A 13,314-nucleotide genomic window follows, 5' to 3' on the forward strand; every position below is an offset into this window, starting at 1 on the left:
ATATCCATACAAATACAAGCATACCGAATATTGGATTCGACAAATGAGTCACTTGTTTATATGGAGTTGTTGGAGTTTTACAGGTATAGCACCTCAGTGGCTTTCATATGGTACACTGGTTTGTGACTAAGGGGTGTTTGCAATGCAATCCAGCCCCTGGTTCCTGCTCTCGGCTCCCCTCCAGTTAGATCTCAGTTGTCTTACAGCCTCAAATATTAAGGTGATTTCTAGGAATGTTAATGCTTCTTTCTAGCTTTGAAATGCTATACTTTGCAATTTTTTTTTTTTTTTTTTTTTTTTTTTTTTTTTTTTTTTTTTTTTTTTTTTGTCAGTCAGTGCCTCTTTCCCACCCAAAGTCCTTATTGTACTGCCTGTGAAGGATGGTAAAGTCCTTATAACACTGCCCATGATGTGCCTTTAAAATTCCAAATCTTGCTGGGCCTGGTAGCACACACCCTTAATTCCAGCACTGGGGAGGCAGAGGCAGATGGGTCCCTGTGAGTTCGAGGCCAGCCTGGTCTACAAAGCGAGTTCCAGTATAGCTAGGGCTACACAGAGAAACCCTGTCTTGAAAAAACAAACCAACCAACCAAACAACCCCCAAATTTGCTGGGTGGTGGTGGTGCACACCTTTAATCCCAACACTCGGGAGGCAGAAGCAGGTGGATCTCTGTGAGTTAGAGGCCAGCCTGGGCTACAGAATGAGTTCCAGGAAGGGATCCAAAGCTACAGAGAACCCTGTCTCAAAAACAAAAACAAAAAAAACCCCAGAAAACCAAAAAAAAAAAACCAAAAAACAAAAAAACAAAAAACCAACCAAACAAAAAAAGACCCCCAAACTCCAAATCTCCCCCCATCTTATTTTTAGGTGTGTGTGTGTGGGGGGGGTGGCTTGGTGTGTCCAAGGAAGCCAGAATAAGAAAGGCATCAGATCCCTTAGAGCTAGAGTTATAGGCTGTTGTGAACTGCATGATGTGGTTCCTTTGGGAGAGCAGGAAGTGCTCTTAACTTTTGAGCTATCTCTAGCCCCTAAACTCCAAATCTTGAAGGCACAAGAGAGATGATTCTCACTAGGTAACTATAGTATCAGGTGCTTAGTGCTGCCTGATGGCTTACTTGCGTACTGCTACACTGATAATTGACTAGGACCTAATGTCTTCTTGGGGTGCAGAGGAATTTTACTTCACACAATTATTGATCAAATTGTGTGTGTGTGTTTACATGAAAGCCCATTAAATCATCACACAACCAATGTTGGAAGAGAGCCTGACAAGATAAGATTCACACGAGAGTGGGTGCCAACTGGAGTTTATAAAGCAGAGAAAGTTGGAGAAGACACTTGCCACCTTAGTCTGTAGAGTGCCATGGAATCCATGCTGAAGGCAACGGAGGATATGGAATCACACTTCCTTGGGAAGGGTCTGGCAAGTGGCTCTTATTTCCAGTGTTTGGTTTACTTTCCTGTCCCATGTCTTGAGAAGAGCCAACTGACCCACTGCCCTGTGGAGATCTGTGAGTTCCTGATGAGCCTTGCAAAGCAAAATGTGAGTGAGGGCACTACTATACTGATCAGAAGCTGGGTTTTTTTCCCCCTGTGAATTGCCTGTCCTTAGTCAAGGAGGAAAGATAACGTGGCTATGTGTCTTCATTGACATTTTCTCTTTCAAGAAGAGCAGAGCCTTCCTACCAAACTTTTTACTGATTTTGGCCTTAAGGAGACACATTTTTTTTTTTTTTGGATCATTTTGTATGAACACTCTCTACCCCCCACCCCACCCCCATGGGTATCTACTTCCCACCTTAAGAACCTTTAGTGGAGGAAGCCCACCTGCAGAAGACTCTCATTTCCTTTGCAATATGGCCCAGTTTCCAAGCTCATTTCATGTTACTATGCTGACCTATATGCACAACACCCTTGGGCAAAGGCCTTGTCTTTGTTTATAAGCTATTCTACAAACTTTTTTTTCTCTGTAGAGATTTAGTTTCACGTCAGGTGTGGGAGAATATAGGCAACTCTTCCATGAATAATGTACTCAAGAGTCATTCTGTACACACCAAGACTAGCTTGTGAGGGACACAGCTACCCTAGGTCTCAGGGGGAAAACTTCCAGACACTGAGATACAGTGGGCAGACAGGATGGGTCTGGTAGTCTCTAGCTCCACCGTCCCACAGTCTAGGAAACAGGTTTATTCTGACTCATTCCAGGACATCTGACACTGTCCATACAGCCAGAGTCAGAAAAAGCTTGTAAGGATCCAGTGGCATTAGAAATAACATTTGAATTCATGGTAAGTAGCAATTAGTGAAATTTTCAATTCAACAGAAAGTGATAGCAAACTAAATATTTCCCAAGTGGCAGAACAATCATAATCAGTTATTTTGCAACTTTATTAAGTGGGTTTTATTCAAATGCATAATTCAAAAGTGACTCAGAATATTTTCTTTTACTAAGTATGGAGAACATGCTTGTCATCTACTTTATGGTATTTGTATAGAATTATCTGATTTCCAAAAGAAAGGCAAGGTTCAAATTGTCCATGAGGGATGAATTTTGATATTACCTCCCAGATGAATTACTGCTTTTCCTGTCTGTATGCCATTTAATTTGGTGGGTGTGATATCACCCCCTCACCCTCCCAGGGAGGATGGTACTACTGCAAAGCCTCCAGCTATCCCAGAAGAAAGTCACAAAACTGCTCTCAAATTTGATGCCTCCTTCTGGGGTGTAGTAATGAATACATGTCTTCAATTCCACCACTCAGCAGTCAGAGGCAGGAGGATTTCTGTGAGTTCTATGGTAGTCAGGACTAGAGTGAGACCCTGTTTCAAACAACAACAAAACTTGATGCTTTCTTTTCTTACCAATCTTGCTTTCTTGAGCAACCAAGGAAATACACACATTCTTTTGGGTGTATATATATTGAAACCAGCAACAATAATCAAACTGCTGCCTCATCCCTTCTAAAATCTCTTCTATGGGCTAAATGGTTTCCAAATGAAAAGTTCTAGATTCTCTGTGTCTTGCTTTTCTTTTCCTGGATGCTCAATTTATTTGGCCTCCTCCTTAAGGGTTAGTAAGGAGATCATAACCCGTTAAAGTTTGGGCAGGCAGGCCATAGAAGAGGCACACAGTTAAGGATCAGCCCATATGTTATTGTATAATACATTTTTCTCCAAGTAAAGCTTATCTTAAGCAGATTGTATACATCCCCCTGGAGAGGTGGAATGATTTTCATGGTGGAACAATAATATAGTTTAATGTTTGGAGCTTGTAAACCTATTCAATTCTTATTTCTGACACATTTAATAATAATCACCTGTTAGCTAAATTATTCAGTACTTGAAATATGCTAAGCACTGTTCAGAACATCTTCCATATATTAATGCAGTCAGTCTTCATAGCCACTCAGATGAAAAAAGAGAGGTATAGCAGAAATCTGCCTAAGATCTCTCACAAGTGTTAGTGAGGGAGTCATGACTCAGACCTGCGTAGGTATAGCCAGACAACCACAATGCTGAGCTTACATTTAATATGACATTACGTTCGCTAGTCCTTTTAATATGTTTTCAGATACTTTCTCTCACTTTATTGCAACCCCTGACAGAAACCTCACTTAGGAATAGAGATCTCAATTATGATATAATAGTTCAAATATCAAATAGCAGGATTGGGAATGAGAATCTCCTGGTTTTGTTATCTGTATCATGGGTTTAAAATAATGACTCAATGCACAAAATTATTTTGAGTTAAATGACTTTATAAAGATAAAGGTATTTGTTTCATTGACAAGTTAATTTAGGTTTCTGCCATACTTATTTGGTTCAATTATTATTTCATCTTACTGGGTATGGTACTAGGGGACATAATTCTTCCACAAACATAAGACTTCTTAAGTTAGTTGGTCCTCACATTAGTCCTAAGGACAGTCTTTGCTTTTTCAAGACAAAGTCTCACTATATAGCTCTTGCTGTTTTGGAATTCACTCTAGACCAGTCTGGCCTTGAACTCACAGAGATTTGCCTGCCTCTGCCTCCCAAGTGCTGGGATTAAGGGCGTGCACCACCACATCTGCCTTACAGGGCAGTCTTGATGGACTCCAGGTTCCCACTGTGTAGGACGATAACCCTCTGTAACTGAAGGCAAAATTTCTTGAAATCTCCCCACATGTCTTAGGGTTTCTATGACTGTGATGAAACACCATGGCCAAGGGCAACACGGAGCGGAAAGGGCTTGCTTCATCTTATAGCTTCCACCATCCAAGGAAGTCAGGGCGGGACTCAAGGTGTGATTCTCAAAGCAGTATCCGACTGACGCAGGGGCCGTGAAGAAACGCTGCGCATTAGCTTGCTCCCTACAGCTTGCTCAGCCTGCTTTCTTACAGCAACAGAACCATGTGCCCAGGGGTGCCACCACCCTCTGTGGGATAGGACCTCCCACATCAATTGTTAAGACATAGTCTTGCCTACAGGCCAATCTTATGGAGGCTTTTTCTCAATTGTGGTTTCCTCTTCTCAGATAACTCTTGTTATCGGGTTAACACAAAAAAAAAAAAAAAAAAAAAAAAAACAACTTAGTGGCTCTCTAGAAGGAATGTGAGCAGTGAGGTACCTGAAATCAGAGCAGACATGTTGTAGGGAGGGATCCGCAACCAGTGTGGGGGAGACCTCCTGGTGTTTCCTGGCTGTAGAGCCCTCCACTCCACTATGAACTCCTGAACAGCAGAGGCAGCTTTCTGGGGAGGCTGCCAGGTCACCACAATGTTGTTCATGTCCTCTGACCTTGCAGATACCCAGGAAGGAGCCAGCAACCCTTTGGGGGTGAGGAAGAGGAAGGACAAAATGAGAATGGATAAAGATGAAAACAGGAACTGGGGGGACATCTCAGTCGGTCAAGTTTTTGAGGACACAAGTTCAGTCCCCATATCCCACTGGGCTAGACAGGGTTGGCATGGTGGTGCACGTTGGTCTCCTAGTCCTGGGGAAGTGGGCCAGGAAGATCCCTGGGGCTCTCCAGCCAGGCAGACTAGCCTACTTAGTAAGCTCCAGCCAGTGAGAGACTTTTTTTTTTTTTTTTTACAACAAACAAAAAACAAGGTAGATAGTGCCTGAGGAATGACATCTACCTAAGGTTATCCTGTGGCTGTATATGCACACATGCATCTGTTCATGCATGAACACACACACACACACACACACATACCACACACACACACACACACACACACACACACACACACACACACACACACACGACAGCTTATCCCAGCTCAGTCTTAGAAACCATCAATCTCTCTTTTGGGACTTCCAGGTCAAGGATTAAGTTTATGTTTTTCAGTTCATGGAGGATTAGCCTCAGCAGCTTGTCCTATAATCCTGTGTAGCTTTCTTTGTGGGTTTATTTCCTCTTTGTCTTCACTTACTTCATTCCCTCAAAGTGCTTACTCCGTTAAATGTGATCTATACCCTTTTAATGACCACCCATCTGTCTCCTTAGACGGAAATGTGTCACTGAAATGCAGTGTGGCCCTTTGCTTGGCTGTGGTGTTTTCCCACAACAGACTATTTTGTCAGACCTTTTCACTTAGCTTTCTGTTTCTGGGATAGATTCCTCCTCCTTCTCTGTAAAGCTAGCTCACTCCCTCACACCTCTGCCTATGCCCTTTCCTCATCTGCTTTCCAGTGGCCAGCAGGAGTGTGCTGACACAAAGACATGGGGACCGGTCTCTGCAGGCCCTCTTGGGCATGTACAAGACCATTCTGGATGAACGCATGCAAAACTGCTTGCTTAGGGAGTGTCCTTCTGCTTGATCTCCAAAACAGATGGATGAGAGGAGGATGTAGCTCTTGCCCAGCCTGAGGAAGGCACTGGACACATGCACAGAAGGTAAAAAAATTAACAGCATGTTGACACTTCACCAAAAGTAGCTAGCCCGAGGACTCTCACTCCACCTACACTTTGTATTTCCCTACTTTCTATGTTTATCAATTTGATATACATAAAATGATATGTGATTAGAGGTTTGATTTTCATGTTTGTGAAAGTTTCATAAGGCCAAGCTTCTCATTGACTTTTCTTCTGTGACAATTTGTGGACTTGGCTCATTTTTCTCTGTGATTCTGCCTTTTTATGATTGACAGGTAGCTTTGATGATCCTAATTACTTTTCAGTTTTCTACTCTTAGTACAGTCAGTTAGTTTTCTGACAACTTTATTATCTGCAGTGGTGCTGGTAAATTTACCTCAGTTTTGATTTTGAGTCTTGTTTGTAAAATTCTACCACCCCGGGGCTATAAACACATTCAACTACATTGTCTTCTATTGGCCTTTACTTCTGCTTCTTATGCTTAGGTTTTCAGTCTGAAGCATAAGCTAAAAGGGTTATTTTTTTTTAAAGGGAAATGATACTATTTCTTTATGATTTCCAGGGCCTGTGAGTCTGTGTGGTAAACTGCACAGACATACCTCACCTGCTAGTCCTTAGATATTCGCTTTTCCTTTCAATTCTGGGGGTAGTGGCTTCCCTGGGGTTTTACTTCTCCGAGGGGTAAAAGAAGAATTGGGTAATGGGAAGAGTATGATGAAAGTACATGGTAAATATGTATGAAAATGTCACAATGAAACCTATGAATATACACTAATAAAAATAGCAGAAAAATTCTTCTTAAGTAGAAAGGAAAGAAAGATATTTTATGCTAGCCCTCTAGTTACAAGTAGAAATATTACTAGCTAGAAAAAAAAAAGCCTTCATACCCTAAGAATGAAGCATTTACTTGAAGAACAATAGAAAATTATAAAGCAAAAGGCACTTAATGACAACGAAAGAAGTTTCCTAGGTGCAGACGTTTATTTCTATCTGCAGTGGGGGTCAGGAAGGAGGGAGGGAGGAAGAGGATTATTGCCTTTTTAGTTTGTCTATTCTTTACTGTTTGAGGACAGAGTAATACTTTTCAAATGCTGCATATGCTTACCTGGAAGTTGGAACTATTGGCACTAATTTTTAATATGTGTCTATATAGATTTAAATTGCCAATAATTAATTTAGATTTTGTGTCTGTATGCACAAATGATTTAAACAATAATCTTTCCTGTACTGTCTTTATTTGCCTTTATTAATAAAATAAAATTGATCATAAAACAATTTATCCTATAAAACAGATTGGACAGCTTTCCTTATTTTCTATTTTCTACAGGAATTTTAATAAAATAAGGTTATGTATTTTTTCAGGGTTCAGTTGTAAAGTAGTTTGTGCCTGGGCATATTTTAAAAAGCATAGAGGTGGGGGTAAGGTAGCTCTTGTTTTCAAAATGGTTACCATGGCTGCCTTTATTTTATGTGTGTGTTTTATTTTGTATGTGTGTGTGTGTATTTACACGCTAGTGTCGAAGCATATGCATGAAGGGGAGAGGACACCTTGCAGGAGCTGGGTCTCTCCTTTCACCATGTGATCTCAGGCCTAGAACTCAGGTGGTCAGGCTTGACAGCATAAGCCCTTTCCTGTGACTCATCTTGTCAGCCCGAGGGTATTTTTTTAGAATGAAATTTATTCATTCCATAGATACTGAGTGCTACAGTTTGCAAGACCCTTTGTCTGAGGTTGTGTTAAAATCTCCAAAAAGCCCTTTTCATCTCTACTTTATCCGGAATTTGCCAAGCAAATCAGCTTGCACCTTTCAGGACTCCTTCAGCCTCTAGGTCGCTGTTCTTGCCAGGTACCAGTCTGGAATTTCCTTCTTGAGGATGTCTGCCAGACCACATTCTTCCCTTCAGGACCCTGCTAATAATGCACCTTTTCTCAGTCACCTTTCAGAATCCTCCCTTTGTGATGCATACCTTTAATCCCATGGTGATGCATACCTTTAATCCCAGCACTTGGGAGGCAGAAGCAGGTGGAGCTCTGTGAGTTCGAGGACAGCTTGGGCTACAGAGTGAGCCCTTGTCTGAGAAAACAAAAACAAAACAAAATTACTTTTTCAGCTTCAATCAGAATATCCTATCTCCTTGTTTCCTGAGAACCACTCTGTGGAGTTCTGATGCTTGTAAGGTACCACCTAAGAGAAAGGAGGCTACCTTTTCCATTCTGCTCTGTTGCTTACTGGATGTCTGATCTTGGATTGCTCGGATTATTCTCATTAGTGGTTCACTTTGAGTCACCAGTAATGCATCAGTATCGAACTAAGGAAAGAAATAAAACACTTCCTCTTGGAGTCATTTAACCAAGAGAACGGATTTGAATTCTCTACTTTATGTTCTCTGTCTTCAGTCCTCTGTCTGTCTCTGTGTGTCTGTTTGTCTTGTACGTTTTGTGTGTGTCTGTCACATGAGCTGAATGTGTCTCTGTGTCTGTCTGCTGCATGCCTTGTATGTGTCTGTATGTACTGTCTGTGTCTCTGTGTGTGAATGGTGTCTATCTGACTGTATCTGTATGTGTGTCTGTCCCTTGGGGTGTGCATACATATGTATGTTTTACATAGGTAAAACACATATTCAAGTAAAATAAAAGTAAGTCTTTAAAAAGTCTATGTGTAATACTCATCCACAAAGAAGAAATATTAAATAAAAATAACCAGGAGGTTGTAGGATGGCTGAGCATGTAAGATGCTGGCTGTTAAGCCTGAGTTTGATCCGTAAGATCACTTGGGAGAAGCAGAGAATTTACTTCCCAAATTTGTCCTCTGACCTACAGGCACACTGTGACATGAACATAAATACACATACTAAATCAATAAATGGAAAAAATAAAATAAAATATTTATTTATTCTTTTTGGTTTTTCAAGGCAAGTTTTTTCTGTGGTGCTCTGGCTGTACTGGATCTCACTCTGTAGATCGGGTTGGTTCAGAGATCCTTCTAAGAGCTGGGATTAAAGGCATGGATCACGATGCCCATCTTAAATAAGATTTTTTTAAAGGAAAGAATGTACCAAAAAGTGTGTTTGGGGGGTTGAAGAAAAATCACCTGTAATTCACATGAGGCAAAGATGATCTCTGCTAATATTTCCATGGCTTCTACTAGTCTTTTTGTTTTTAACTATAGAAAAAAAATTCTGCTCACATAAATATAGATTTAAATGGAATTATCCAATATATCTTTTAAAAATTATTTATTTATTTATTTATTTATTTATTTATTTATTTATTTATTGGTGTGTGTGAGGTATCTCTCTATGTATTCCTGAGTGGCCTAGAGTTCCCTGTGTGGACCAGGCTGACTTTGAACTCATGAGGTTCTGCTTGCCTCTGCCTCCCAAATGCTGGGACCAAGTATACTTTTAAAGACTACTTTGTTGCTTATAATGTAAATCTTCCCACTGAACAGTTAATGGCATGCTAGTGTGTGATTAAGACAGGCAAAGGTCAGACGTATTTAAGAGTCTGTTCTCTGTTGGACATTTAGGTCAGCTATAGTGTTATATTGCTTCAAGAAAAATTTTCTTTTTACAAAACATATTTATTTATTTATTTGTGCATATGTGTGTACCATAGCACAGGTTTGAAGGTCAGAGGACACGATGAGGGAGTCACTTCTCTCCTTCTACCTTGTAGTAGATTGAACTCAGGTTATCAGGCTTGGGGCAAGTCCTTTACCTGCTGAGCTACCTCGCCAACCCTCAAGCACTTATTCAACAAACATCTGAATTTACATTTCTAATATTTATTCTATTATTTCCTGAATATACACTTCTCCTTCCTTCCTTCCTTCCTTCCTTCCTTCCTTCCTTCCTTCCTTCCTTCCTCCCTCCCTCCCTCCCTCCCTCCTTTCCTTCTTATTTATTTTTGAGGTTAGTCTTACTCTGTATCCCAGGCTGGTCTGGGATTCACTATGTAGCCCAGACTGGCCTTGAATGCTGAGATTACAGGCAGGAAACAACACACCTGGCCTGACAATACACACTGAATTGTGAAATTCTATGGACAAAAGGCATGATCATATTTAGCATTTTTTTATATATTACCAAATAGTTTTCCAGAAAGTTGTACCAATTTACATACCTACCAACAACACATAAAAACAGTTTCACTGACATGGAGCACACTCATTCTTCTCATTCCATCAGACTGACTTGATTTTTTCATGCTTTTTCAAAATTTACATCTCATTAATTGCTAGCTAAGTTAAACATTTTCATATCTGTATTGCTTCTCTCATAACTGGTCGGTGGGGTCATGGAGATGCCATGGGGGTCAACCTTAGGGTCTTATGTATATTATAAAGCACTCTCTGAGCTATAGCTCAGCCTGTATACTGGTCTCTCATAGTTTCTTTTTTTGAATTGTGTGTTCATATCCCCGATATCCCATGTATTTGAAGAAAAAGTACAGATTAATTAAAAATTAATTTAAAAAGATTAACATAGACATAGGCAATATCAACTCTCTTTATACTAAAATGTGATATATATATATACCACACAATTATATAATATATGATACAAATATATAATATATGATATGATATCATATAATATAGGATACATATATATATATTTAAGCTCTTATTTGTATTTTAAACTTTGCTTGCATTTTTTCTTCTTTTTGAGATAGCATCTTACTACAGAGCCTACACTGGCTTCTAGCTTGCAAACATCTTGCCTAGACCTCCTGTTTGGGTTACAGGTGTGCACTGTCACATCTACCACTAATTAATAGGTTTTTTCGAGACAGGGTTTCTCTGTGTAGTTTTGGTGCCTGTCCTGAAACTCACTCTGTAGCCTAGGCTGGCCTTGAACTCACAGAGATCCGCCTGGCTCTGCCTCCCGAGTGCTGGGATTAAAGGCATGCACCACCACTGACCGGCCACTTATAGTGTTTTTAAGATAAAATTATTTCACAGTGTGTGAACTTGGAAGTGTTTCCCCATAGTTAGAGAATCTATCTTATCCTTCATGTTTCTCCCTTGGTGCTTTTCCCACAGGAGGAAGGCATTATCCATTGCCTAGCAAAGAACTTTTCATCTTCTCCAGGAAGGGAACGTCATTGCCAGAAATGTGGTTCTTGAGCCCTTTTTGCAGCTGAGTGTGTCAGTGTGTGTGTCACAATCTTTGGTTTTATTGTTGAGATTATTTCTGCTCTCTTGTCCTGCTGACGAGAGGCTAACTAACTGAGCCACAGTAGTCAGACTTTCGGTCAGACTGACTCTGCGGAGCAATTCCTAACTCAGAGGCTAACTCAATTCCTAAATCGAGGTGATACCCATGTTTACTGGTATTTTCTTCTAGCTGTTTTCATCATGTGCTCTTAAAATATAACCAAAATTTAATGGTGCATCTAAAACAATAATGTTTTGGGACTGGAGAGATGACTCAGTCATTAAAAGTACTGGCTGTTCTTCCAGAGGACCATGTTAGATGGGTCTCAGCCCCCACATGGCAGCTTACAACCATTAGTAACCCTATTTCTAGGGGATCTGATGCCCTCTTCCAGCCTCCAAAGAAACTGCATGCAAATGGTACATAGACATCCATGCAGGCAAAAGACCTATACACATAAAATAATAAATCAATCTTAAAAACAACAGTCTTTTGGCAGAAATTTCTTCAAATTGATGATTGCTGGACTCATGTATATACAATATTATGACACTAAGTTATAAGAGAGGGTCCAATTACAGTGTTTTACCTTGCTTAGACTTTTTTTAAAAATAGTTCAGACCTTGAGACATAAGCATAAGATCCATTTTCTTAGCTAATTATGGTCTTTTCTTTGAGGAGTTTATTTTAGAAGATATGATTATAAATGTGAGACTTTACATTTAGTTGGGATTATTTTACTGAAGACAATTAGATACATATTTAAATGTGTGTAATAAAGAAAAATTTATCACAGTTTCACTAAGGTCAGAATTTCATTTTAATACTCAGCTTTTAAATATAAGTCTAAATTTTTTGTCTAGAATTTAACAATGTATATTATTATTGAATCTGTAAAAGTTAGTCTAATTGGAAAACATTACTCTAATGTAACTTTACTAATACTTATATGTAAGATTATAATCTTATGGTGATTTGCAAGACAGTAACTATAATTTCCATCTTATAAAGTAATTGAAGCACAGAAGGTTCATTTTAATTCACTTGCTCAAGGTCATCTCCAGGGTAACAGGAAAAGAGAGCTGTTGACTCCAAAGTCTAAACTCTTGGTTATTCACACCAGGCTCTGGCCTGCACCTGCCAGAGAAAAAAGGCGAGGGAGACAGTTTCCCACAGGCAGTGTTAAGGTGACTGGGTACTTACCGGTGCCGCACAGGTCCACTATGTTAATGCGAGTGGGCGCAGAAGTGCCTTTCGAATTGGTTGCAGACAGGGATGCAGTCCAAGCCCCGGTTCTGGGAATGACCCCAGTCCAGGAGGTGTGATTTGTACTATTTTCCAGTGTCATTTCCCTGTCACCTCCTGTAGGGTCACCTGATAGCAGAGGATTCCCCCCTTGCCTCTGATGGACTCAGACTCTGCAAGAAAGCATATGCACATACCCTTACTCCCAGACAAGATCTTGGATGCTCTTTATGCCTGGACCACCTGTCCCGGCTGCAGGTCACTCTATCTTAATGAGTTTTTAATTTATGTCTTCCCATCTCCGCTCCACACTTTCAGTGATTCATCCTCATGCCTTCTATTTAGTTTTTTAAAAAAGGTTAACACCTTAAAAAGATAACTCTTTCTTTATTTATTTTTCAAGACAGGGTTTCTCTGTGTAGCTTTGCACCTTTCCTGGATCTCGCTCTGTGGACCAGGCTGGCCTTGAACTCACAAAGATTCACCTGCCTCTGCCTCCCGAGTGCTGGGATTAAAGGCATGCGCCACCACCGCCCGGCATGCTAACTCTTTAAAACACATTGATTTTCCTTTCTTCAGAATGAAGCTTACCCGTGGTAAACAAAACTAATGAGAGAACTGTGGAATCTGACTGTAGAAGCGCTGGCTTTGAGCTTTGAATTTACCATCACTCAGATCTTGGGACAAGCACTCAGTTCCTCTGGGTTTTTGTTTTTAAATTTCTGAGATATACTCATAGAGAGACACGTCACAGAAACCTAGTCACAGAGACACTCAGAGGGACACAGAGAGAGACACTTTCCCACAGAGAGACTCACAGAGAGACACACAGAGAAGGCTTGGGCATAGGTGGGAGGAGAGGGAGAGGGTGCCTTTTTGTTTGTTTTTTTGAGACAGGGTTTCTCTGTGTAGCCCTAGACTGGCCCCAAACTCAGAGATCCACCTGTCTCTGTCCCCTGAATGCTGGGATTAAAGATGTGTTTCACTACCACCTGGTGAGGGTGCCTTTTTAAATATAGAAAGTGCAAGGCTGCTTAAAACA

At 40.4% G+C, this 13,314-nt stretch overlaps 1 protein-coding gene across 1 annotated transcript in view; it reads right to left on the minus strand.

The window, feature by feature from the left end:
- Il12rb2 (interleukin 12 receptor subunit beta 2) overlaps positions 1-13,314 on the minus strand; it is an 86,636-nt gene that overhangs the window by 15,108 nt on the left and 58,214 nt on the right. The window contains 4 exon segments of the mRNA XM_037203798.1: positions 4,611-4,811; positions 12,231-12,374; positions 12,377-12,418; positions 12,421-12,445. Of these exon segments, the coding sequence (XP_037059693.1) occupies positions 4,611-4,811; positions 12,231-12,374; positions 12,377-12,418; positions 12,421-12,445 (412 nt within the window).

The sequence above is a fragment of the Peromyscus leucopus genome, chromosome 3 (genome assembly GCF_004664715.2).
Source record: "Peromyscus leucopus breed LL Stock chromosome 3, UCI_PerLeu_2.1, whole genome shotgun sequence".
NCBI lineage: Eukaryota > Metazoa > Chordata > Mammalia > Rodentia > Cricetidae > Peromyscus > Peromyscus leucopus.